Source organism: Rhinolophus hipposideros (assembly GCF_964194185.1).
Source record: "Rhinolophus hipposideros genome assembly, chromosome: 21".
Classification (NCBI taxonomy): Eukaryota; Metazoa; Chordata; class Mammalia; order Chiroptera; family Rhinolophidae; genus Rhinolophus; species Rhinolophus hipposideros.
This window is the reverse complement of record NC_138067.1, coordinates 17,528,678-17,554,370: the sequence shown is the minus strand read 5'-3', so window position 1 is coordinate 17,554,370 and position 25,693 is coordinate 17,528,678. Positions and strand designations below refer to the sequence as shown.

At 49.2% G+C, this 25,693-nt stretch overlaps 4 protein-coding genes and 1 pseudogene across 10 annotated transcripts in view; 4 read left to right on the top strand and 1 right to left on the bottom strand.

Moving 5' to 3' along the window:
• DUS2 (dihydrouridine synthase 2) overlaps positions 1-4,501 on the bottom strand; it is a 34,443-nt gene extending 29,942 nt beyond the window's left edge. Inside the window, exons 1-2 of one of the 2 annotated variants that reach the window (XM_081031686.1) lie at positions 4,412-4,501; positions 3,737-3,881 (exon numbers count right to left, since the gene is read on the bottom strand). The gene's annotated coding sequence lies outside the window, so the exon portion shown is untranslated. Of the gene's footprint in view, positions 1-3,736; positions 3,882-4,289 lie in introns of both variants that reach the window. The other variant, XM_081031687.1, reaches the window with a different exon arrangement.
• On the top strand, positions 1,112-1,479 carry LOC308489592 (protein POLR1D-like; annotated as a pseudogene). Its single transcript has one exon. The product of its transcript is annotated as a protein POLR1D-like (transcript).
• Positions 4,415-6,338, top strand: DDX28 (DEAD-box helicase 28). Its single transcript, XM_081031685.1, has one exon. The coding sequence runs from the start codon at positions 4,529-4,531 to the stop codon at positions 6,149-6,151; it is 1,623 nt and encodes a 540-aa protein (XP_080887811.1). The 5' UTR covers positions 4,415-4,528; the 3' UTR covers positions 6,152-6,338.
• Positions 6,339-8,951: 2,613 nt separating this feature from the next.
• On the top strand, positions 8,952-10,455 carry DPEP2NB (DPEP2 neighbor; the record flags this gene model as incomplete). Its single annotated transcript, XM_081031610.1, has 2 exons — positions 8,952-9,018; positions 10,151-10,455. 2 exons carry the CDS (start codon positions 8,952-8,954, stop codon positions 10,453-10,455), a joined length of 372 nt encoding a protein of 123 aa, XP_080887736.1.
• Positions 10,456-16,842: 6,387 nt separating this feature from the next.
• On the top strand, positions 16,843-25,142 carry LOC308489990 (dipeptidase 2-like). Of its 5 annotated transcripts, none has more exons than XM_081031604.1 (11): positions 16,843-17,120; positions 20,640-20,938; positions 21,278-21,404; positions 21,708-21,837; positions 21,922-22,063; positions 22,338-22,407; positions 22,527-22,703; positions 23,071-23,155; positions 23,824-23,899; positions 24,548-24,683; positions 24,776-25,142. In XM_081031604.1, the coding sequence occupies exons 2-11, from the start codon at positions 20,754-20,756 to the stop codon at positions 25,031-25,033; spliced, it is 1,386 nt and encodes a 461-aa protein (XP_080887730.1). In that variant the 5' UTR covers positions 16,843-17,120; positions 20,640-20,753; the 3' UTR covers positions 25,034-25,142. The 5 variants fall into 5 exon arrangements, with proteins under 5 accessions (XP_080887730.1, XP_080887729.1, XP_080887728.1 ...); XM_081031603.1 differs by having other exon boundaries at positions 16,972-17,120; positions 20,715-20,938; XM_081031602.1 differs by having other exon boundaries at positions 16,972-17,120; positions 20,610-20,938.
• Positions 25,143-25,693: the final 551 nt, after the last annotated feature.

Genomic DNA, 25,693 nt, shown 5'->3' with positions numbered 1-25,693 from the left:
GGATAAATCCCAAACTCTTCTAATGGCCCATGAAGCCCTGCATGACCTGTCCCTGCCCACCTCACCAGCCTTACCTTGAGCCTCTCTCCCAGTCACTCTCTGCTCTGGCCACCCTGGCCTTCTTTTAAAGTCTCCCACACCAAGGTCTGCTGCACTAGAGCCCACATACTTGCAGTTCCCTCTGTCTGGAATGTTCTTCCTAAGATCCGCTTGACGTTGAATGCCCCTCTTTATATATGCTTCCCTACAGGACAATCTAACTTCAGATCCCTGGTCACATGCTCTGTGACCAGGGAAAGACCTTGTGTTTCCTATAAACTCAGTTACAATCCATGTATCCACACTTAACTCATGTGGTCTCTTCTTCAACCCCCAGTTCCTACTCTAGACCACCAGGGCTACAAATTCCACAAGGATAAGAAAGTGGTTGCCTAGTTCACCATCAGGTTTCTGATACTAAGCCCAATACCTGGCCCTTAGCAGCTGCTTCATAAAGTGTGACTGAACACCTGTGTAGTGGCTGGGAGGACACCCTCTTATAGGGTGCTTGTACTGGGAACTCCCTCTGACACACTGGCCTCCAAGCACTGCCTCCAAGAAGGCTCCTCTCAGACAATCTAGGTAACCCCCACCCTTTCCCAGTGTCTGTTACAACCACTCACCCTTCCCTGAGGTCACACCCAGGTCACCATTTTAGTTGCACACTATTAATCTCTTATACTATTCTTTTAAAAGCTGGTCTCCTCTGTGACATTTTTTAAATTTTTATTTATTTAAGTGTGTTTTTCCAGGACCCATCAGCTCCAAGTCAAGTAGTTGTTGCAATCTAGTTGTGGAGGGTGCAGCTCACAGGGGCCCATGTGGGGATTGAACCTGCCACTTTGTTGTTAAGAACACCATGCTGTAATGCTCTAACCAACTGAGGTAAGCAGCCGCCTTCCTCTGTGACATTTTGATTACTCCCAATTTCTTTCTCAGTAACCTTAACTTCAATTAGGTGGATATAACCTCCCATTAGCCTTCCTTCCTGCTTCACTCGCACGTTTCGCAGTATGGGGCAGAGCCTCTCATCCGCCAGCATCACCTGAGGATCCGGGAAGCTGCCCCAGAGATGGAAGAGGACCAGGAACTGGAGAGGAAGCAATAGATGAACTGCTTAATGAGGCAAAATGTGGGAAAACGAGAGCAGAAACAATGGGAGCAATGGGTTGGGTGAAGTGTCCTCTTGCTGGCACAAATAAAAGATTTCTAATTAACACTATTAAGAACACACTGCCCTCCCATAAAGATCAAGACCCTGAACAAAAAGAGGGCGATAAGGAACCTGAGGAAAGCCAGAACCAGAAAGAAGAAAACCGGAAGAAGCATAGAGCCCACCCTCACAAACACAGCTTCCGAGACGGAGTCATAGCCCATCATTCTCCACCGAGGGAGCAGAGCAGCCAGGACAAGTACGAACAGTGGTCAAACAAGCAATGAGGCAGAACAGAGAGTGAGCAAGACTGTCCCCAGCCACGAGTGCTGTTATTTCTGGGACTGGGCTCTGCAGAAAGGGTTATCAGGGACAGGCCTTGAGTTGGCAGAGCAAACATCTAAGAGTGATTTTTTTATACTAGGTCCTTTGTTGTGAAACACGCAGAAAATGACCTAGAAACTCCCCAGGGAAATTAGTATAGAGAGACTTGCTCTGAAGACGTGTTGGCAGGTTTAAGCTACTTCAGCAGTGGTATACATAGGTATTGTTTCTATTCTGTCTTGTTTAGAAGTTGGTTTCAAACTATATCTAGAATGTAAAGGTTTTCAGAGATTGTAAAAACTAGTTGCAATTTCTTTGATGTGCTGCACATGTGGTCATTTCTCAAAATTTCTCCAAAAATGAAATACTTATAAATCCTATACTTTACCTTTTTGGGTGACAAACTTAAAATTTAGAAATCGCCTGGCCAATAATCATATTTCAGAAAAGTTGTAGCCTTCCAAGGGCTAGAAATCTACCAAGGAACTCTTTCATAACTCTGCCTTTGTTTTCCTTTCAGTGAACAATATGGGAAATTCTCAAAATGGCTTGGAATTTAGTGCTCTGTGTCAATGCGCAGAGGTTGAAAATGATTCTGTTGTTCCTTGTGCAATCTCAGACGTATTCCTCAGTTAGAACAATTTTTCTATACTTAATTTTTTTGACTATGTAAGTTTTAAGTGGTGCTTTTAAAAGAACCCCCCAAAATTAAAATGAACATAATTATTTTAATGCTATGTCTTATTCAGCTAAAGACCTATAATACCACTCTTAGTATAATTGTTTCAGAAATGTTAATTTTAAATATAAATGTGTTTACAAGGCAAAACAAAAATAACATCTCATTAATTATAAGGCTTTCAGATTGAATATACACTATTCAGGGAGAGCAATGAATAGAAAAAACTTGACCAATCCCCTCCATGTCAATTTTCCCAGAGACTGTGACCTTGCTTAAAAAGGTCTTTAAAATACAAAGTTAGAGTGAAAATGCAAGTCAATTAGGGTTAACTATTTAGAGAATTATCCTATTTCCCACTCAAAACATGCGTAAATAAGGGAAAAACTAAAATGATCCATTATATTTGTAAGAAGAAGAGGTAATATAGCAGATCATTGTTAAGATTCTGAACTCTGGAATCAGACAAACCTGCATTGGAATCCCAACTCTGCCCCAGACTGGGATTAATTAACCTATTAATTCCATATTCTAGAAGGCTCAGCTTCTCCTTCTAGAATATGAGGCTCCACCAGAATCTATGTCAGGTGGGATACTGTGAAGAGTAAATGCCACGGTGCACAATGATTTTTGGCACACAGTTAAGGACTGAGTCGATGTTAATTGCTCTCATTATCAAGCTTTTAAATTTCCCCAGTTCTGCCTTCTCTTTTCCATCTGCACATTCCCCAAATACACAAGGACAGTTTTGTTCTCCCTAAACTGTTCTGCAGCTGTACCTTCTTGAATCACTCTTTCCTATATATATGATTTTCAGGGGTTCCCAAGGTTCCTGATCCCAAGGGCATGACAAGCATGGTATCAGTGTGCCTGTGACAGATTCTGGGAATGGGGCAGGGCTAGAACAAGAGTTTTGTAAATGAGCCTATCTGAAGTGAGAGTACATGTAGTAACCTCAGCCTCTCTTCAGTCCTCATCCTCTATCCAGGGTTTCTCAACAGCAAACTATTGACATTTTGGGCCACATAATTCTTTTTTGTGGGGTACCACCCTGTGCATTGTACGATGTTTAACAAACAGCATCCCTGGCTTCTACCCCCTAGAAGCCAGTAGCACCTGCCTAGATGTGACAACTAAAAATGTCTCCAGCCATTGTCAAATGTCCCAGGGTGGAAGATGGGGTCCAAATGAATGACTGTTCACTGTCATTACTCAAAACTCTCTCCTCTGCTGGTTTAACAGGTAACTCCTCAGAAAGTCTACTCATGTATCAAAATGGCATCTGAAATTTTTAAAGTTCTTTCCAATGGTATTTGATAAAACTAAAACACTTTCTCCGTATGTTACGAACCTCCCAGATGGTTAATCTGCATGTACTTTGTCTCTGGCCCCAGGCGCTGGGAACTACAGAAAAGATCTGACACTCATTTTCCAGATCTGTTCAGGAAGTATGAATAGTGTAGGGGTTTTCTGCAACCTGAACCTCTGAATTCAAGTACAATATTCTTCCTGACCAGGGCTATATGAAACAAGCCACATACCTGATCACTCCGTAGGGTAGCAAGGCCCTCCTCACTATTCAAGTAATTTAGGTATCTGAGTGGGAAGCCAGTGGAGGTGAGCAAAGTGGTGGGTTCTGGATGAGAAGTTGGGCCCAGTGACAATGGAGTGGAGAGTGAACCTCAGCTGAAAAGGAAAAGCACATGAGGAGATGAGTCCACTTGAAACAAAGCTTGAAGATCTTCAGAGAGAATAAGCGAAGGCTACTAGCTTGCCCTCTGAGATCTCAGCTGGGTGGGGGTGAGGGGTGGGATGGGTGAGCCTAGATCTCCGACATCTGGCCCTTGCTAATCTCGGCCACCAGGCCTGGTCATTCATTCACTCTCAATAAACATTTACTACCAGACTTTGCGCGGGGTACACATCTGGGAAAACATCGCCGGACCCTCGGAGTTTACAGAGGGAGACCAGCACTGGACAAGCCATCACAGGGGCGGTGAGGGCGACAAAGGAGAATCGCAGGGATGCGACACCCAATGGCCAGAAGCCCTCCGCCCTCCTGGTCCCTAAGGCCAGGGCCCCGTCGCCGCGTACCGCCAGACTCTGGTCCTGCCTCCTTTGCGCGACCTTCCCCAAGGATGGCCCGGGTCTGGTTGTCGCCAACCCCTATTCGGACCTACAGACCTCGCCGCTGCTAAACCCTACAGATATCCCACCTTCCTCACGGTTCGCCAACGCCGCGTGCGTGCCCCACTGAGCCGCGCCAGCCACCGTCCGCCAGGCCTTGGCGCGCCCGTGACGTCACTGCCGTGCGCCCAGGCACGCCGGAGAACATGGCTCTAGCACTGCCGCCGCGGCTTTCATTGCTCACGGTTCGTTTGCTTCTGTCGCCTCGACGGGACCTGGCAGTTAGCGGTCCCGACGAGCCCCTGCCCGTGGTGCGCATCCCACGGACTCTACTGCGGCGGCAGGAACAACGGCATAGCGGGCGGCGGAGCCCCCCGCGGCCGGTGCTGGTGCGACCTGGCCGGCTGCTGATCTCCGCGCGGCGGCCGGAGTTGAACCAGCCGGCGCGCCTCACGCTGGCTCGTTGGGAGAGCGCGCCACTCGCTTCGCGGGGCTGGAAGAATCGGCGTGCCCGCTGGGACCACTTCTCCATCGAGCGCGCACAACACGAGGCGCCAGCGCTACGGAACCTCTCGTCCGAGGGCAGCTTTGCCGACCTGGGTCTGGAGTCCCCCGTGCTGCGAGCACTACAGGAGGTTGCTCCCGAAGTCGTTCGGCCTACCACCGTGCAGGCGAGTACCATCCCACCACTACTTCGCGGCCGCCACATCCTTTGCGCCGCGGAAACAGGCAGTGGCAAGACCCTCAGCTACCTACTACCTCTGCTTCAGCGGCTCTTAGTCCGGCCAAACCTGGGCCCCTTCACTATCCCTGCTCCCCGAGGCCTGGTCCTTGTGCCTTCACGAGAATTAGCTGAACAGGTGCAGGCCGTGGCCCAGCCCTTAGGCTTCTCCTTGGGACTCCTGGTGCGGAAGGTAGGGGGAGGCCATGGCATGAGGAGGATCAGGCTGCAATTGTCCAAACAACCTCCAGCAGATGTGCTAGTGGCTACTCCGGGGGCTCTGTGGAAAGCCCTGAAACGTCAACTGGTCAGCCTGGAGCAGCTGTCCTACTTGGTGTTGGATGAGGCAGACACACTGTTGGATGAAAGTTTCCTGGAACTCGTGGACTACATCTTGGAGAAGAGCCATATAGCAGAAGGCCCAGATGACTTAAAAGACCCCTTCAATCCCAAAGCTCAGTTGGTGCTGGTGGGGGCCACATTTCCCGAAGGTGTAGGCCAGCTGCTGAGTAAAGTCGCCAGCTCAGACTCTCTAACTACCATCACCAGCTCCAAGCTCCACTGTATCATGCCTCATGTCAAACAGACATTTATGAGGCTGAAGGGAGCAGAGAAGGTGGCTGAGTTGGTGCAGATCCTCAAGCAGCATGACAGAGCACATAGGACTGGCCCCTCAGGAACTGTTCTGGTGTTCTGTAATAGCTCCAGCACTGTGAACTGGCTAGGATATATTCTGGATGACCACAAAATACAGCACCTAAGGCTGCAGGGACAAATGCCAGCCTCAATGAGGGTAGGTATCTTCCAGTCCTTCCAGAAGGGCTCTCGAGACATACTTCTCTGCACAGACATAGCCTCTCGGGGTCTGGACAGTATCAATGTGGAGCTAGTTGTCAATTATGATTTCCCCCTCACCCTACAAGATTACATCCACAGAGCAGGGAGGGTGGGCCGTGTGGGGAGTAAGGTGCCAGGCACTGTCATCAGCTTTGTTACTCATCCCTGGGATGTGAGCCTGGTTCAGAAGATTGAGCTGGCAGCTCGCCGGAAGAGAAGCCTTCCAGGACTAGAGTCCTCAGTGAGAGATCCTTTGCCCCAGCTGGCTTAAATGTGCCCTAAGGGATTTTTGCCTGTGTGCTGGGTGGGTGAGCACACTTGTCAGTAGGACACTGCCCAGTCACTTCCCTGAACGTCTGGGAAGCTGCTGTCCAGCTTTGGAGGATGAGCTACTGAGCATGGCTGTGTAGTCTTTCTCATCACTTGTGAAAAATAAAGTAGATGTTGGCTTTGTGTTATGTCATGATTTCTAACAATAAATGTTTTTATGAGTCTCCGCTAATAACAGTTATTACTGGGGCAGAACTCATCGGATTCTGAGAAATCTCACACTCCACGCTACCACACCTAGGACAAAGGCTCTTTCAATTGATGTTTCAATTTGTAAACATTTAGATTTTATTTCCTGCCCCTAAAACATCAATTAACCCTCACGAGATGGGAAAAGGGATGTGACTAGAGGTAGAGAAATTTTCTTCACCAACCAACAAATGCCCAGGGCAAGCTTGGGCACTCTTGGTGAAATCACTCTGGGAAATACTGGCAGAAGAATAAAAGGCAGACTAACAGAAGTATTGGCTGGTTTTCCAGTCTCTGCCTTCTTTTCCAGATGCATATAGCATCTTCTCTCTATCTCCTAGGTTCCAGTCTCTGCAACATTACATAATCTTGGCCTAAAATAATGAATAATTGAGAGTCAAATAGAATACTCCATAAAACAACTTAAAAATACTTGCACACTGAAAAAGATAAGGTTGCCGAGAACAAAGGGGTCAGGGCAACCTTTGCCAAAAGAGAATATTGTACTATATGTAAAATCATAGCTCTTTTCCATATGAAGAAACTGAGGCTCCAAAGGATAAAAGAACTTGCTCAGAATCACACAGTAAGTACAGAATCTGGTCTGTCTGCACCAAGGGTTGTATTCTTCACCACGTTAGCTTTTTTCAAATGTGATTCATGCATAGAATAACTACATCTCTGTTTTCCTTGACTATTCTATATTTACATCTATGCCTAACAGTTTTTAATATTGCCCACTTTGATTCTCAAAAGTAACTCAGTTTAGACAATAATTTCGTCACTATCCATGGGCCCCTGTGGCAGAACTGCCCAGGAAACTTGTTAAAAGTGCAGAATCTTGAGCCCCACTCCAGATCTGGATGTTTTCTTAGGGTTCGTTGGCCCAATAATTCTCATATAAGTATTTTTAAATTGTTCTGTGGAATTCCTAGCTGGGTCTCAAGCTCTCTTAAGTTGATAAACCTTTTGTCTATGCTATTCTGCCTTCCCCAGAAGCCCAGCCAGCTCCTTACAGGAGATATCAGTAGCCTCCCCAAATCAGAGTGATGCTCCCAGACAATCTCTTGCATCTTGGGAAATCTGAGTGGTCTCATGCTGGCCCACCTGCCAGTACAAACCTCCTCCAGAGCCTTCACATTTTATCTCCTGCCACTTCCCAAAGGTAGTCCGCTCTAATTAGGCCTGATTTCATCTGTTCTAATATGCACCGTGCTAATTCAAGCAACTTAGAAGTGAGAGTAGGTCCTGTGGTTCTCAACCAGAGTTACCCAACTCTAAAACAGTAACCTAGGCAATCTACCTCCTGAGCACATCCCCTCTGCAACAGCCCCAGTAACAAATGTCCCACCTTTGCTTATTAAAGTTCAGTGATAGGGAACCTCCTCCTAAGGGAGGTTCTCTCTCATTGCTAGTAAGTTCTTGGCCATACTATATCAAAGGGTGCCCCAAATATGGTTTCTTGCTATGGGTCTGATCATGCTAAGGGCAGAGTTGTCTATTTCCTCCTCTGAGTAGGACCAAATCGTCTTTTAGTAGCACCTCTTCACAGTATTGACCATGTTTTTCACCTGGGCTCCTGCTGCTGCGCCCACATCTCATCCCTTCATGGTGATTTTTATTATTTGCCTTTTGGAAGGAGAGAGGAGTATAACGATTGGATTGTCATTTTGTACTATATCATTTTGTCAGGAATTTGTTTTGTATTTCACATTAAAATGGGCCCGTCACTCCCACTTTGTGAACATTCAGGACCCTCATTTTGCCTTGGAGCACCTTTACCTCTCTCCCAGTGTGACTTTGAAATGTGATGAGCTTGTCCTTACATTCCTGTCAGTTATAAATCCAAAGCCCCAACATGAAGCCCTACTGTTTAGCAGAATATCTCTCCACTACCTACGTAGTCTTGGGTAGGCCCCTTAACCTCTTAGTTTTTTTTGAGCTTTCAGTTCTAAAAACATGAGGGTTCTATGAATTTACACTTGAGGTAGGACAAGGTCGAGAAGAGCTTGACTTTGCTTTTATTCTTCCCAACTGAAATGTCTTCCCTCTCTTCTCCACAGGTCCAAATCTCACTTGTCCTTCAGGCTCACCACCAATGAGCCTTCCCTGACTCCCCAGTCCACATAAATCTCTGCCTCTCCAATTGTTGAATTCTTAGGGTCAATGCCATACAACCTAGCTGTGTCTTAGGTTAATCTTGCCTCTTACGCTAATCTCAGAATGTGGGTTTCTCTTGCCCTCCTATGGTCCCTGGGGCTATGCCAGCCCACAAGTATGCTCCACAGGGAGTAGCTACTTGATTAGGGCATGGATGGGGAGTACCAGGTGTGATGGCCCAGGCAAGGTACCTCTACCTCCACCCTGCTCTCCACAGAGCCTGAAGCCCGTCCTTCAAGTCACAGATTCCTTCTGTGACCTCACCTGGTAGTGATGACCTCACAGGCCTTCTCAGTTTCCATGGCAGCATAACTAAGCAAACATGGTGTTCTAGGGGGAACCTCCCCACTAGCTCTTTACCAGATACCAATCTGTTTGGTTGCCTGAGAGAGATGTCTGACCGGATCTTCTATATTCACTCTAACTTGTCCTCTGTCCCCTGGGAATGCAGCACAGCAGGTAGGCCTAAGCCAGGCATCTGTACAAGAGGCATTGATATATAGACAACCTCACCTGGCTGCGACATGTTGCTTTTGGGCTTGCCCACACTTCAGAACTTGCCTAGCTGTAAGTAATATGAGTGGCCTGGGACCCCCTCAGGGACCCACAGTGTTCCTGCTTACTGCTGAGGACATTGCAATGTCTTCCCTTGGCAAATGTTCATAAAGGTTCTAATCTTTATAAATGTAGTTTTCTCCATCAGGCTATAAGACGCTTCCATTCAGACCCTTTACTGATTGGCCTTTTAACAAAAGTCAAGTGCATTTTTGTTGGCAAATGATAAATGGAGCAGTTTGAGGAAGAGCTGCTGATGACCGCTCATGAACCTCACCTTCAAACCCAGGCACCTTCTCTGTGCTGTCACGTAGACATCCACATGGGTCCTCTCAAACACATCCCAGACTGAGCTGCTGAGTACTAGAGAAAAGGGTGGTGTCATATCGATGGGAAGAAGAGCCCAGGGGAGTGATGAAGTGATACTGAGACTGGAGGGCTGAGGAAATGGTGTCCCAGGGGGTTGGGTTGATGTAAGCCTAGACTTGGCACCCAGAATCTGCCTCTGAACCTCCTCCTGGTCAGTCTGCCTCAGTATTTGGCCTTTTTCTAATCTAGATAAAAGTATCAGAGGGCTAGAGTTCAGTGTGGTTGAAGTAGGCAATATGAATGGGGCCCAAGAAAAGTTGCCAAGGTAGGAAGGGTTCTTAACTGATCTATATTAGATTATTTTTTCCCAACACTTGGAAAGCATTTCCATTAAAGCCTCAGAAGTGACAGAACTTAAGAAAACTTTTCTCTGTTGTGGGAAAGATGAAGGGGATCCTGATTGCAATTATATTCGGGCTCAGTTTTCTCTGGGAATGGAGAACAGAGTTTCTGGTCTCCTGCTGTGGCCATAGGCCCCACAGAATTGCTTTTGCAGCCAACATCCCTTCTCTAGGGGACTCCGAGGGGTGATAAGCGAAGGTTGTGTTTTGGATGCCAAGCAAATTAGAATTCTTCAGCCAGAAACTGGGAGAAACATGAGAGAGGGGATGTCCTGGCAGGACAGTGTACAGCAGAAGTGACTCATCAGTTCTGATTTTCTTTCCAGCAGCAGTGGCTCCCATTTTTCCTCCTACACCTGGTCACTACCATGTCCTCTACCAAGGATATGGCGAAACCCAGATGGGCTGGCATGGGGAGACATACTGCCTGGTTGGTGGCTACCGGGTCTATGGGGATGCGCCTGTGGCCACCCCAGCAAAGATGGAAGCAAAGAAGCCAGTCCCCAGCCGGACCCCCAAGAGACGCCGAGTCCTGGCAGAGGCGGCCAAAGACTTAGGTTGTTCCAGCCCCAAAATTCGGAAATTGCAGCACGGTGTCAGGAGGCTGACCCCGCAGAAGCTTGCTGGCTAACACACTCCGTAGAGAGGGCAAACGTTTAGTGGCCTAAGACAGCTAATGCCTCTTCTGGCAGTGAATCCTGCTGTCCACCCCTGGGTACAACCTGTGCTGTTCTGGCTGAGCCTTCCTCAGTTAGCAGCCTCCTTCCATGCTAAACGGCCATGGTCAAGGAGCCTCAGAAACTGGTTTGAAATGGTCTGATATGAGGTTTGAAATGAGAGGCTGCTCTGCACATTTCAGGACTGAAGCTGGCCTGGAAGAAAACCTCATGTTCCTCTACTCAATCCTCAGGAGTCCCTTCTTGGGCAGAAGAAAGAAAAGTCTGCACTCTACGAGCCAAGTATGACCCAGGAGTAGTGAGAGGGTGAAGAGTGGCCTTAGCAAGGCCTACTGTACTTGATGGGCTCCTGCCCTGAGTCATTGACAGCGACCACCAACACAAACCATGAAGAGCTGGGCTTCTTAAAACTAAATGAAGCAATCCCTGGCTACCCAGGAGACTTCTGGCTGGGTTCTCAGGAAATAGAATAGAGAGACCCAGAAGACTTGCTCCCTGGAGTAGGAACAAGATGGATAGAGTCGAGCAGCACCCCTTCTGAGTCTCACATGCTCCTTTACTCCCAGCCTTTTTGACCCTAGTGGGGTCCCTGACTGCTCAATAAAATGATTTTCTGTAACTGTTTGACTTGAAATCCAGTTTTCCAAGGTCAGGCCCCAAACCTTTCTGTTTCCTTCATGTATGTTCCCAAATGAGGTACCTGGTCCTGTAAGACCTGCCTCCAAAAATGACCCTGGGGTGCAACTTCTATGTGGCTCCTGCAATGACACCTGTGCAAATTGGGGCAAGACACAGTCAGGTTCTTTAAGAAATGCAGAGACTGATGCATACTTCCCTGTGGTGTGTGTGTGTGTATGTGTGTGTAAGAAAGACAGGGCTGAAAAGATGCCATTCCATCTATCAATCAACCCATCCATCTATCCATTTATTCAACAAATATTTATTGAGCACCTATGCTCAATAAATTGGGACGTTTTGGTTGCTTGGGATATTTTGGTGAATGAGATCATCAAGGCCCCTCTCCTCAAGGCACTCGCAAGCTAAAGGAAGCGATAAATAAGTAAACAACATAATTTCAAGTAATTATAATTACTATAAAGAAAATAGGATAAGAGACTAGAGTGATGAGGGGGTGCTAGGTTATACAAGGTAGTCAGAGAAAGCTTTGAGGAGGTGACATTTCCGTGGAGATGTGAGAGAGTCATGTGAGGAGCTGGAAGAAAAGTATTCCTGGAGAAAGAAATGGCAAGTGCAAAGACCTTGGCGTGGGAATGAGGCTGACCTGTTCTAGGAACAGCAGAAAGGCCTGTGTGGCAGGAAAGGAAAAATAGTGAAAGATGTGATGGAAGTAGGTAGGCATGCCCCTGACCATAGTGGGCCTTGTCAGTCACGGTAAGGATCTTAGGTGTGATGGGAAGTCATGGGAGGAATTAGAATAGGGTAGAGAAGTGATCTGATGTAGATGATATATCACTCTGCCACGTGCCATGGCAGTGTGGTGTTGGCTGTCACCACTAGAAAGTCTCAGCAGTTAAGGGGACAATTGGTCCTGGGGAGTGAGGTGGGGAAATATCAGCAGAAAAGAAAGAGGACAGGGTTTGGGCCCGTGTCCCAGGCCCACCTGCCTCAGCAGCCCAGAACAGCAGGGGGTATTGTCAGCATCTCATAGCCCTCAGACCCAGGGGAAGCCACCTACCCTGTGTGTCCTCAGGGGCCACAGCAGCAAGACTGTTACACCTCCCAGAGACAAACCCTCAAGGTCAGGGAAGGTCCTGATAATTTAAGAAGTTTCCCTAACGTGGGTTAGAAGAAGGAGGCACAGGCCCTGGGGCTCCCAGAAATTTCCCATTGTGAATTTCAGTTAACTTACAAAAGACAGCTAATGCCTCATCCTGCAATGATGCAATGACCCCCACCCCCACTCCCACTGCCCGCCACTGGAGATTAGAACCTTAGTATCTTATGTCTGATATTTGGTGTGACTAAGGTTGATTTGTGGTTACTGGCAGAATCAGATGGGTTGGCAATTATCAAATATGAGGCAGATTCAGCTGGGGATCTTAGGAAAATTAGAGAACACCAGTCCTACCGAATACATTTCTAGGGTGAAGACCGGAAATGTGCAGTTTTAAAAGCTTTCCATAACTACAGATTTATAGGAAAAACAAGCAACAGAGGAGCATGTGAAATGACACCATGGGATGCAATCAGCAAACTCTAAAGAACAAAGGACATGATTTTTTCAACAAATAAGTTGCAAGGCAGATAAAAGGAAGAGCAACCCATGGATTAAGAGATATAACCACCAAATACAATGTTGGTGGTTCTTAATCTATTCATACATTATAATTCAAATCAATTACTTAAAAATCAGGCGATCAGGGAAATTTGAACATGATAATTTATGATATTAAGTATAGTTGACTTTTTAAGGTGCTGTAATAGAATGGTAGTAAAGTGATTTGTGTGTATATATTTGTATTTTATTTAGGTATAATGGACTATAACTTTCAGGTGTACAACATAATGAGTGATTCACTATTTTAATATATTGTGAAATGATCACAGAAGTCTAGTTAACATCTGTCACCACATATAGTTAGCTTTTTCTTGTAATAAGAACTTTTAGGATTTACTTTTAGCAACTTTCAACTATGCAATACAGTATTATTAAACATAGTCACCATGCTGTACGTTACATCCCCATGACTTATTTACCTTTACCTTTTGACCCCCTTCATCCATTTCACCCACCCCCACCCTTCTGGCAATCACCAATCTGTTCTCTGTACCTATGAGCTCATTTTTGTTTTTTCTTTTTTAGAGTCCATATATAAGTGATATCATGTGGTATTTGTCTTTCTCTGCCTGACTTATATCAGCATAATGCCCTCAAGATTCCTTAATGTTACAAATGGCAAAATTTCCTTATTTTTATGGCTGAATAATATGCTATTGTGTGTACCACATTTTCTTTATCCATTCATCCATCAATGGGCACTTAGGTTGTTTCCGTATCTTGGCTGTTATAAATAATGCTGCATGGAACACAGGAGTGTATATATCTTTTCAAGTTAGCTTTTTTGTTTCTTCAGATAAATACCCAGAAGTGGAATTGCTGGGTCATAAGGTAGTTCTCTTTTTAATTTTTGAGGAACCTTCATACTGTTTTCTATAGTGGCTGCACCAATTTACCACCAAATTACCACCAACAGGGCACAAGTGTTCCCTTTTCTTCACATCCCCGCCAACACTAATTTCTTTTTTTCTTTTTTTTATAGTACATATGAGATGATATCTAATATTCTAAGAAGTGTGAGGTGGTATCTCTGTGGTTTTGATTTGCATTTCCCTGATGATCAGTGATGTTGAGCACCTTTTCATGTACCTTTTCATCTGTATGTCTTCTTTGGGAAAATGTCTAGTCAGATCCCCCTGCCATGACTGAACTTTTAAAAAGAGCCCTTATCTTTTAGAGATGCAGATTTAAATATGGATGAAATAAATGTCTTATTTGCTTTAAGATATTCTGTAGAAGGAGATAGGAAAGGTATAAATGAAATAAGATGAGCCATTAGTTGATAATTGTTGAAGCTGATTGATGGGTACATAGGAGTTCAATATACTCTTCTCTCTACTCTTTTATATGTTTGAAAGTTTCCCTAATTAGTTAAAAGAAATAAAAATAAAAGCTTCTCAGGCGCAGCCTAATGTTCAGCCACATTTGGATTCAGTGAGGGCTCAGGTGGTCAGCTTTACAGGGTAAACTAATGTGTGAGTGCCGTAGGAGCCAGGCAGAGGAGCACACTTCTGGCATAAAAACAGGAAGCTCAGAGAGCTCTGGAACAGGATGTGCTGTGCACAACATGTTGTTGTGGAAGACAAGTCTGACAGGCCTCAGAGATGAGCAGGCTCTGGTGAGCAAAGAGATAGCAAGTCTGAACTTGAGGCTAAATGAGAAATTATATATGCCATGGAGTAAATGTTTGGTCAGGGCTGCCTCCTGGCACCTGGTGCCCCCATAGCCCACCTTCCTGTGCGCTTATGCTAGCATGTGTGATAGATAACTGAAGACTTATCCGCACCCCAGCAAAGGGCCAGCACCAGTGAGTGATCAATTAAGGATATCTGGACAAACGAATGTAAGGGATTTGAGGTTTCTCCTGGTGAGAGAGGCAGAAACGGGAAGTTGAGAAGTCCAAGGAATCCCTGCCTGACTTAGCCAGATGGGCATGATTGCCTATCCAGAAGCTGGTCTCCCCACAACTGTCCTCCCCGTCAGCTAGGTGCAAGGAGGGTTATGCCCCAGGGCCAGTGGGCTACTCTGCCTACCACTGCTGGCTTTCTTATGTCCCATGAACCTTCACTAAAGACAGGTTCAGTCCAGCCCAACCCTGGTGAACCTGGCAGTAGTAGTGAACAAGTGGTGAGGCAGCATTTGCAGAAACAGACAAGGCAGCCCTTCCCAAGTGGCTAGGAGTCACTCTCCAAAGCTCTGTCCCCTCAGGGCCTGAAGCACCCACAGAGGAGGAGCCAAAAGAGACAAAGACTCTAGGTGGGTCTGGAGTGGGATCCCAAAGAGCCCCAGACAACAGAAATCTAAATACATTCCTCTTCCACAAACTCTAAGTCCCACTGTCCTCACAAGCTGCCCCCAAATTCAGGAATTCCCCTGCCCAGCGTTCCAGATTTGGATTCACGGAGGTCTGCAAACAGAGGGGTTCAGAGGTCAAGAAAGGGCATCCATCAGCTGGGGTAACTGCTCTGTACCTAGAGTGGTCACACAGAGAGAATAGAATTAGGGGGATCAGAGCTTGAAAAATCTGGGTATAAGGGAATTTTGGTATCGGATTACAGACCCACCTGCCAGCTCTTGGTTGAGAAAGTTAAGTTCATCTAGCTGAGCCTCAATTTTCTCACCTAGAAAATGAGGCTGGTAAAAAACCAGCTATTGTGAGAATTTAATAGATGACAGCACATCAAACCTGTATCACAGCTCCAAACACGGTAATGTTGGCTGCTCTGGTACGTTGTCACTGTTGTCGCATGTTCTTGTTCTATGAAGAAAAGGAAGGCAGCCTCCTGAGTTCCAAGTTGACTCTCTTTAACGAATATTGGTTGAGTGCTTGCTGTGGGCAGGTGTGATGCCATGTGCCGGAAAATGGCGGTTGTGGCCTCACTGAGTTTACTTGCCAACTTCAGCAGGGCAACCACTACAGACTGCTGTCAAGAGGAGGGAAAGGAGGAGGAGGAAGGAGAGGTCCAAGCAAAATCTGAACCTGAACAATTCAGAAGGCTCACCTATGTTTTTAGAGAGGGTAAGTCACCAAAGAGGTTTGGCTTTCATCACATTCTCCATGATATGACCCACCTCCAGGCAACTGAATATCACAATTTAGGAGTTGCCATCTGAATCCCAGGAACTCTATGGAGGGCCTTCCTGGGTCGAGTTCCTGTACCTCATACTCCTCTAGCTTCCTCCCAATTGATGGCACTACCTCAAGGATGTAGGACAACATGCAAAACAACCTCAGGACGAGAGCCCCAAGCCCTGTGAACTTCACATCTAAGTCACCAAAATATCTGGCCCCCAGAAGCAGCCTAGTCAGGCACGTCAAACCTGTCAGACACCACCTGTGACTGCTCTCGGACTCTTGTGTTCTAGATCCTCTGTACTGCCGGAAATCAGGCAGAGCCTGGCTGCAAGAGGACCTGAGTCATCATTCATCTCCATCAAAAAGCAGCGCTACGAAGGTAGGACGGAGATGTTGGCAAGGATGCTGTCACGCAGGGTGCCACACGGGGTCTCAGCTCCCGCTCCCCACATAAGAACGCAGGATATGGTGAGGCCAAAAAGGAACACCCACGGAGCCGTAGATAGGGGAGTCATACCACTATAGTCTCACTGGCGGCTGGGCTGGAGAGACAGGAGGCAGGAGCCACACTATCCAAAACCCACCATCCACGTGTCTCTGCCAACCCACCTCACTTGCTAGCTGCAATCCGCCTTTCTGCAATCCGTAATCCACACTTCACCACGCCACACCAGTCCAGGACGCCACACCACCACACCACACACTTTGCTAGCTTAGCCATGGCAGGTATATTAGTAGCTAACGGCTCACAGGTAACAGCTGATGGCCAACTAGTCCCAGCTGATGACCATCTACTACCCGAGCCAGCACCTTTCTATGTGAAGCCAAGAGCCTGGAAATTGCTTTCTGGGGCTCTGTCCCCACAGATGCTAAAGAGAAAGGTGAGGATTAGGGAGAAGGCTGAGCGGAAGTGAGATGCCTTAGTGGTTACTGCACTTCTCTCAAGATCAACGATGGCTGCCTTTTGAGGAAGGAAAATGAGTAAACTGTTTGCTACTTCAGGAAGGACAGCATCAGCTTTGTGATTGGAGGATGCATGTCTGTGGGTGTCTTCTGGCTGGGGAGACTATTGCTTCTTGATAATTTAACTGTTTTGGTCATCATGGGAACAGAAGCAGAGCAGCACCCAGAAAGAAGCAGGGGCAGCATCAAGGAGCCTGAATGGGAATAACCATCACTTGGACAACACTGGATGCTGAGGCAGCGTCCACCTCCACCCCGCCCTTGCACTCTGAGCATGTGAGGTATCTTGTGTGGCTATCACTCAGTCTGACTTCTTTCCTCCCTGCATATTCTTACAATACACTGGAGATCAGTGGGGGTTGAGTTGATTCCGCCACCGGAATCAGCTTGGTCCCAGGAGAAGCCTATTTCTACCCATGCCTCCTCTGTAGGTCTTGATTTATGTAAATACTGCACAGATGAAGAATTAGAAGAGAAGCTGCTTGCTCACATACTTCTCCCTGGTGGCAAGATTTTCTGTGCTGGCCCTGCTTCAACAGCCCCACCAATTGGAGGCTATGAGGGGATAGCACGGGCGAAGGCCTGATGGCAGTTGGCAGCATATCTGGTGTGGCCAGAATTCAGAGGGTGAGAGGGTTTGTGCTATTTGCTAAGACTGCAGAGGTCAATGGGAACAGACTCCCCAGGACTTCAGAGCCAAATAAAGGAATTTGGTATATCCTCAGAGCAATGGGAAACCACAAAAGAACTTAAGGCAGAAAGATGACATCAGATTTTCAAAAAAAAAAAAAAAAGTATAGGTATGGTTGCTCTGTAGAAAATGCACTGGAGATGAGGAGACCAGGAAGAGGTGCGAGATGAAGGTGGTCTGCACTGGGGAAGAGGCAGTGGGAACAGAGTGAGGATACACCTGGGAGATGTTTAAAGGCCAAACCAGCAGGATATGGAGAGGCCCTGAAAGGGGAGGGCTGGGCAGCGGGGAGGAGGCATCACACATGACATTCAGGTCAGCTCTGGAACCAGCCCTGGGCTTCCCAGCCACTTCTGCCCACTGCCAGCACCTGGATAACTTTTGGCATAGCTTCTACCCCCAAATTGTCCCTGTGTCCTAGTCTGTTCACTCATACTGCAGGCTCCTAGAGGATAAGGTTTAACTAGTGTGTGCTTGTTTCCCCCTGTACAGGGCAGGGCACAGAGATGGCGTCAGGTGAGGTTAAGGGGAGGATATGCAACCCTGTCGGCTAAAATCTGCTTGCTACTTGGGTGTGAGTACTCACATGCCCCTGAGTGTCTAAGAATCTGGGTGTGTCTGTTTTTCTGTGATGGCTTTGTATGGTAACCTCAAGGCCATGGCCAGCAGTGCCGGGCTATTTAAGGACTGAAGTTGAATGTTATAGAAAATTTACCGCATGGCTAATTGTAATGCAGGGTCTCAGCTCCTGCTCCCGGCACAAGAACGCAGGATATGGTGAGGCCAAAAAGGAACACCCACGGAGCTAAGGATAGGGGAGTCATACCGCTATATTCTAGATGGCGGATGGTTGAGACCCAAAAGCAAATATCCACCAGTACCTCAACGAGGGGTCTTCTTGGACTCCCATCTCGTTGGTGGCCAGGCAAGACACAGGAAGTAGGATCAACACAATCGGCTTGCTAACCGCACTTGCTAGCGGCAATCTGCCATCCACTTCTCTGCCACCCACCCAACCAACCCCCTTACCAGTGTAGCCACAGCAGTTATATTAGTGGCTAATGGCTAACCGGCAATAGCTGATGGCCACCCAGCCACAGCAGATGGCCATCTGATTACAGCTGATGGCCATCTAATAACCGAGCCAGCACCTTTCCACGTGAGGCCGAGAGCCTGGAAACTGCTCTCCTGGCTTTGTCCCCACATGGGGCCTGGAGGAAAACTAAAAAAAAAACTCAGAAAGCTAAATTCTCCCTTCTCGTTCCTCTGTCAGCAGTTGCTATTTATTTGTTGGACTTCCTGCCCTTCTCTTCCTCATTTTTTATAGCCCCCACTTCCTTATGGGATTATTAAGAGTGGAAGAGACAAGCTATTTATCCCCCAAATGCACATTTTTGGTTTGGAGAACAGCAGATCCAAGAGTTTCTCCTCCCTCTTCCCACTCAACTGCAAAAGTGGGGCTGCTAACCAGCAGTAGGGGACAGTGGCAGGAAGGGAGCGAGGTCTGAGTCTGTGCGTACAAGACACTCAGGGCAGGGACACACCTGCTGTTCTCTGAAGCAGGGCTCTGGAGGACTCACGCTTTGTAGTGGGGCTGCCGAGAGAACGCTCCAGCTACAGGAGGCAGGGAGCGGACCCACCTCCAGTACAGCGCCTTTGGTTGGCCCTCCTGGTCAGCAGGCACTGGGCAACAGCAAGTGCACAATCCCTCAAATATATCAAAGCTAGGAACCCTTCCACTCCTGGATAAGCTAGGACCTCTAGTCCTTCTGGATGAGTTTTTTTGCTCATTTTATTTTGGGGGAGGTGTCTAGGGTCTCCAGTCCTCAGAATTAGGTCACTACACTGGTCACTCCTATCATCTGGAAAAGGTTCCAAAGGTGAAGGAGCTCCAGTGGGTACCAATGTTCAAAGTAGAACCTTGAGAGGCTCGGAATGAGGAGTCTGGGCAGAGACCCAGAAGCCTCTCAGCTTCTGTGATAAGGCACATCCCCCAAGTGCATGTTTGTGGGTGTGGGTGTGTGGGTGGGGGTTCTTAAGGGAGGCAACTAAGCTGAAGGCCTGAGGTTGGGAATAGGGTGGGGCCTGCTGAGCACAGACAGAACTTAGCCCTTGAGGTTTCTGGGAAAGCTATAGCCAGAAGAGCCACAAGATAAGGCGGGTGTAACCACAAAACCAGGTGACAGCCTGTTTCTTAGGATCCATACTTCTGACCTCAACAAGGCCAAGGCTTCCACACTGAGGTAGGAGGGATCCTGGCCAGCAGGTCAGTCAGCATCTCTGAGAGAAATGCCGCTGGGATTGGGGGCTCTGCTGCCCTAGACATGACTCATTTCCTTCCACTCAAATAGACTAGTATCTGGGTTCCTACTCTGTTGAGTAAACATCCCCTGACCCTCCCCAGATAGTTGCTCAGTTGGCATTCCCAAAGCCCCTCCACGCAGGCCCTGGCGAGGTATAGCATCTCCTGAAGATAGAGCTCTTTCCTGAAGCTGACTGGGGAAGATGGGAGAGGGGTGCTCCTGACAGTTCCCCGTTACTCGCCGGAGCCCCCAGGGAATGGACTTGCAGACCAGGGAATAAGGTGGGGAGAGAGAAGATCAGGGGCAGAGGAGGGCCCCTTCCTGAAACCAGAGTCCATAAAGTTAACCTCTCATTTCCAGAGACTACCTCTCCCCCCCCACACTCACCCCACGAGCCCCAGCACAGGGAAACTCGGAGCCTAGAGCACTGTGACCACAAAGACGCGTGCATGTGGCCCTAGGGGTACCTGGGCCAGACTGCAGGCCATGGGGGAGAGGCCACAGAGCCGAGTGCCACTCTCTGGGATAAGCACTCCAGGTCCTCTCTCAGAGCAAGGCTAGGGACAGGGGGAGAACAACCTGGGTCAGCCCCTCGGAGCAGTGGGTGTGCGGAGAGGGTCAGGAGCGGGGGAAGCCTGAGATGGGAGGCCAGTGGGCGCATGCCGCGGAGACCAGCGCAGCCCAGGGGGGCGCCCTCGAAGCTGCGAGCGGGAGGCCGTGCCGCCCCCTGGCGGCCGCGTTGCGCGGCGTCGCAGCTCCTTGTTCACCCGTCGCAGGGTCCTGAGACTCCATTCCCTTCTCGCGAGGTCCCGCAGCCAAGTCTCCTGAATCGACGGTTGGGACCCCATCGTCGCCCTCTGCCCTTTGCCCGCCCCTCTCAGGCTCTCGAGATCCTGCCCGCCTGTCCGGCCCTGCGCAGCATGCAGCCCGTGGGCCTCCCGGGTCTCAGCGTGCTCTGCCGGAGGCCTCTGGTGCGTCTACTCCTCCTGCTGACGCTGCTGCTGCGGCCGATAACGCGCGCCCAGACCATACCCGGCGCCCCCAGCACCCCAAGTCTGCGGGAGCTTGCACAGGCCCTGATGCGGGCCTTCCCGCTCGTGGATGGGTTAGTAGGTGCTGGGGGCTGAGGGATGAGGGCAGTGGGGACGGAGCTCACCCCTGGGCTGGGGAGCAGGTTCTGAGCATGCAGGACTAATGAAGGAGGTTCCTTCACACCACCCCTGATGTCCTTTCCCATCATGTATGGGTACCCTTTCCCCTTCTCTTTCATCCCCTCCGCGATGGGAACAGGCCCTAGCCCAGGCCTAGAGGGTCCTAATGTAGTCTGACAGTGTGGGGTGGGGGACTCCTGGGGCTGGCCCAGGACTGGCAACATGTCCTGCCTGATCCAGGCCTAAAGGAGTCCACCCATTTGCCCCAACCTAACCCTGCCTTCACCTTCCAGCCATAATGACATGCCCCTGGTCCTGAGGCAGTTTTACCGGAACCAGCTACAGGATGTGAATCTGCGCAATTTCAGCGACGGCCAAACCAGCCTGGACAGGCTTAGAGACGGTCTCGTAGGTGCCCAGGTATCAGAGGGATACACAAAGTGCCACTCGCTGCTGGGGAATGTCGAGACGTATGGGGGCTCTAGAGACCACAAGTTAGTCACATGGGAACTCTTACCATAGTGACCCAAAAAGTGCCATGACATATTTACTGGGGGCTGCAGGGGCCACGGTAAGACAGCTTGATGGGCATCCAGGTACCACAGAACAAGTAGTGCATTACTTTTGACCTCTGGGCCCACTGGATGCTGTGCGGGCTATGGAGACTGAAAGGAGGAGCTTCAAAGCAGCCCCTGCCCAAACCAACCCCTGGTCTCCCCCCAGTTCTGGTCAGCCTATGTCCCATGCCAGACCCAGGGACGGGATGCTGTGCGCCTGACCCTGGAGCAAATTGACCTCATCCACCGCATGTGTGCCTCCTATTCCGAGCTGGAGCTTGTGACCTCAGTTAAAGGTAGGTAGGTTGGTGGCAGGTGTTAGGGATTTGATTGAGGTACCCCAGTTCCTGAAAGTGATCACCTGACCTACTTGCCCCCAGCTCTGAACAGTACCCGGAAGTTGGCTTGCCTCATTGGTGTGGAGGGCGGCCACTCACTGGACAGTAGCCTCTCCGTCTTGCGTACCTTCTATATGCTGGGTGTGCGCTACTTGACCCTCACCCACAACTGCAACACGCCCTGGTGAGCACAGTGCAGATGGTATGGGCTCACTGAGGCAGGGATCTGCCCAAGATCACACTGGGGCCCAGCCATGCTTTACCCCTGGCCTGTGGCACTGACCCTGGAGTGGGGAGGGGAGCTGGGTTCACAGCAAGACTGGATCCCCAGGCGCAGCCCAGTTTGGGTTCCTGCTCTTGCTGTAGGGGGTTGGTAGGGTTAGAGGGTTCGGTAGGGCTTCTAGACTCTGTGGCCATATTTTGGCCACCAGTCAGACTGCCTCCTGGCCATCCTGCAGGGCAGAAAGCTCAACTAAGGACATCCACACCTTCTACAATAATGTCAGTGGGCTGACCAGCTTTGGTGAGGTGAGGACCCCGATTCCATTACCCTGCACCACATGTATGTATACACCCCACCTGTTCCCCACAAATAAATGCAAATACATGTGCACCCCTGATGCCCTCTTCCCAATCTGTCCCTACAGAAGGTGGTGGTGGAAATGAACCGCCTGGGAATGATGGTAGACTTGTCCCATGTCTCAGACACTGTGGCACGGCAGGCCCTGGAAGTGTCACAGGCACCTGTGATCTTCTCTCACTCAGCTGCCCGGGGGGTGTGCAAGAATGCACGGAATGTTCCTGATGATATCCTGCAACTTCTGGTAAGAGACTGCCCTGGCCCTCGAACCTAAAGCAAGAGGTTTGAACCAGGAGCCCTTGAACCTGAGCCCCAGTTCCCTAAAATTTCTCAAACCCCAGGCTGAACATTTCCCCCCACCCTAAAATCCACAGTCCCTGAACCTTGAACTCAAGGTGGCTTTCTAGGTGGTAAACACTCCTCTAAACCCTCAAACCCAGGGCCAAGAAACCACCCAAACCAGGGCTGAGTCTCCTCCATTCATACAAACCAGAGAGGTGAAGTCTGTGACCTCAAAGCCAGGGCTGAACACCTTCCTCACAGGGGTTCAGCAGGTTAACAGGCAGGTGAGGAGGTGGGCAAGCTGAGTGTCCATTTGTCCACCCCTGCAGAAGAAGAATGGTGGCATCGTGATGGTGTCCTTGTCCGTGGGCGTGATGGAGTGCAACCTGTTAGCCAATGTGTCCACTGTGGCAGGTAAGACCCAGCCTGGGCTGTCTGAACAGTTCTGATTTGGACCTGAGTCTTTGGGGCGGGGAGGGGTTGGACCTCAGAACAGCCCCAGGAGTTTGACCCACCCTTTGGCAGTAGGCACAGCTCCCCCAAACCCAAAAATGAACAGTACGCAGCACTTTGGTGCCACATGGAACTGGACCCACAAAGTGGGTAGTGCAATACTGATGGGTATAAGAGAAGCAGCCAGACATAAAGCCTGGCTACTGACCATCTGGCCTCTGCAGGGGCTCCCAAAGCACCCTCCCCCTGCCTCTGGCCAAGGAACTGGGCAGCCCCTTAGGTCTCTGGGGGTTTTTGTCAGTTGTATTCTTTGTCCCTCCCTTTCACCCTCTCTCACACATGGAAACAAGTCCTGGTAGGTTCTCAGGGAGGCTCGAGGCAGGGTGAATCCTGATGTGAAATCGCCCAAACTTGTGGCTCTGGGGTCCATTTCAAATCTGAAGTCCAGTCTAGAACCAGCAGGAATCACTTCAGGTCAAACTTCAGAGCCCTCAAGTTGGCACACTGGGTGCCGGTCCTTGAAGGAATTGGCCTGCATGGCCTACAGACTGCAGGAAAGGGAATCAACAGATTCCCCCTCCCCTATCCCTGCCCTGGAAGCCCCACACTGCTCACTCTCCATCCCCCAGATCACTTCGACCACATCAAGGCTGTCATTGGATCCAAATTCATCGGGATTGGTGGAGATTATGATGGGACCAGCCGGTGAGTGCTTCCCTGCAGCTTGTCTGGGGCTAGCTGTGCAGCAGCGGGGCCTTCGCAATCACCATGCCCACCACAGCATGGTCTTCATGATCTTTAGGCCTTGAGCAGAGTTCTGCTGGCCCACCTGGCATGTCCCCTCACCCAGGGTCTCTTTTCAGGGCTGTTCTGTCTATCCATGGCCCATTGGCCCCACTCTGGGTCATCATATTTGGCTAAGCCACCAGAGCTCATCTGCCCAGCACGTGCACCCAGTCCCAGTGCCACAGACCCACTGCCTCTGAGCAGACTCTTAACAAGGTCTGGTATGGGCTGACCACCTTCTCTGCTTGCAGCTGGGACTGTGCATGCAGGGGATCAACCCAGTTCTTAAAAAGCTTTTCTTCTTTTTATGTATGGAGGGAAATTTTGCATTCAGTGAAAGGCATAGATCTTAATAATATAGTTCAAATGAGTGTTGATGAATATTCAAGGAGGTTTTGGGGTCTCCTGAAGGATGAAGAGTGGGGGTGAATCATTTACTCTCTCCAAGTCTCCATTTCCCATATCTGACCAGGGTTGGGGTTCAGTGGACACATATGGCTGTGGTTCTGAACCAGCACCAGGGAACTGTTCTGGGGCCCAACAGCTGGTTGCCTGGTTGCCACACAGATTTCCGCAGGGGCTGGAAGACGTGTCCACATACCCGGTCCTGATAGAGGAGTTGCTGAATCGTCGCTGGAGTGAGGAAGAGCTCCAGGGAGTCCTTCGCGGAAATCTGCTGCGGGTCTTCAGACAGGTTGAACAGGTATGCTGGGTGGGGCAAAAGAGTCCTCAGGAGTCTGAGCAGGTGTGTTGGGGGAAGCTGTGGGGGCTGCTAACCATCAATGTTGCCTCCAGGTACGAGAAGAAAACAAGGGGCAAACGCCCTTGGAGGACGAGTTCCCGGATGAGCAGCTGAGTAGCTCTTGCCGCTCTGTCCTACCGCCGGTGCATCAGAGACAGAATATGGCTCCAGGCCAGAAACTAACTGAGACTCCAATGCATTGGACACCCAAATTGTCACCTAAGGTGTCATTCTCAAAATCCTCCCCCCACACAGCCCCAGGCTTCACAGTTATTGCTGCCTTCCCAGTTCTTGTTCTGTGGCTCTTGTGACCCAGTTCATCCTGCCAGATGTCATTTTGGCAGCCGTGGACATCCCACGAAGTTCCCCTGTTGTGCAGGCACAAACATTTCCTGAAAATAAATATTTTAGACTGGAACCAGGCATGAGTGTCCTTTTCTGTGGGGTGGTCTGGTGGCACACCAGTGCTGGGGGTTGGTGAGGCATCCTGCAGTTCAGCCACCAGTTACTCAAAGACCTGTTGGCAGTGGCCTGAAGAACCTCAGATGATTGGGCTCAGCACTGGAAGAAGACAGTGGAGGGCTCTGGCTGCAAGAAGGTAGACCCTATTCTGGGTTCCCACTGAGTAGCTCGCCCCAGTCCCCATCCTGACCCCCTGACCACCACCTGGGGATCTTTCAGGGAATTATGGTTCAGATTCCCAAATAGGGAACCTGCCTGGATCACAAATATCTTTGCTCCTATTTGGACAGAGCTCAGAATGTCAGGCCACATAATCGGCCATGGGCCTCCAATGCTGGACAGCCCTGGATGTGGGCCCACAGGGATTTCCTGAGAGGCACAGGCTACTTAGACAACTACTCCATCTTACCCCCAGGCCATTAATGGTAATAGCAACTGCACTAATAGCCAAAATTAAAAGTTAATAAAGAGTTCATAATGACAGCTAATAAATAACATGATAATAATAG

Coding starts and splice junctions, on each gene's coding strand:
- DDX28 (XM_081031685.1), top strand. CDS start 4,529: ATGGCTCTAGCACTGCCGCCGCGGCTTTCATTGCTCACGGTTCGTTTG.
- LOC308489990 (XM_081031601.1), top strand. CDS start 20,493: ATGCCGCGGAGACCAGCGCAGCCCAGGGGGGCGCCCTCGAAGCTGCGA. Junction 22,408..22,526: donor GGCTGACCAGCTTTGGTGAG/GTGAGGACCCCG, acceptor CTGTCCCTACAG/AAGGTGGTGGTGGAAATGAA. Junction 23,156..23,823: donor CAATGTGTCCACTGTGGCAG/GTAAGACCCAGC, acceptor TCCATCCCCCAG/ATCACTTCGACCACATCAAG.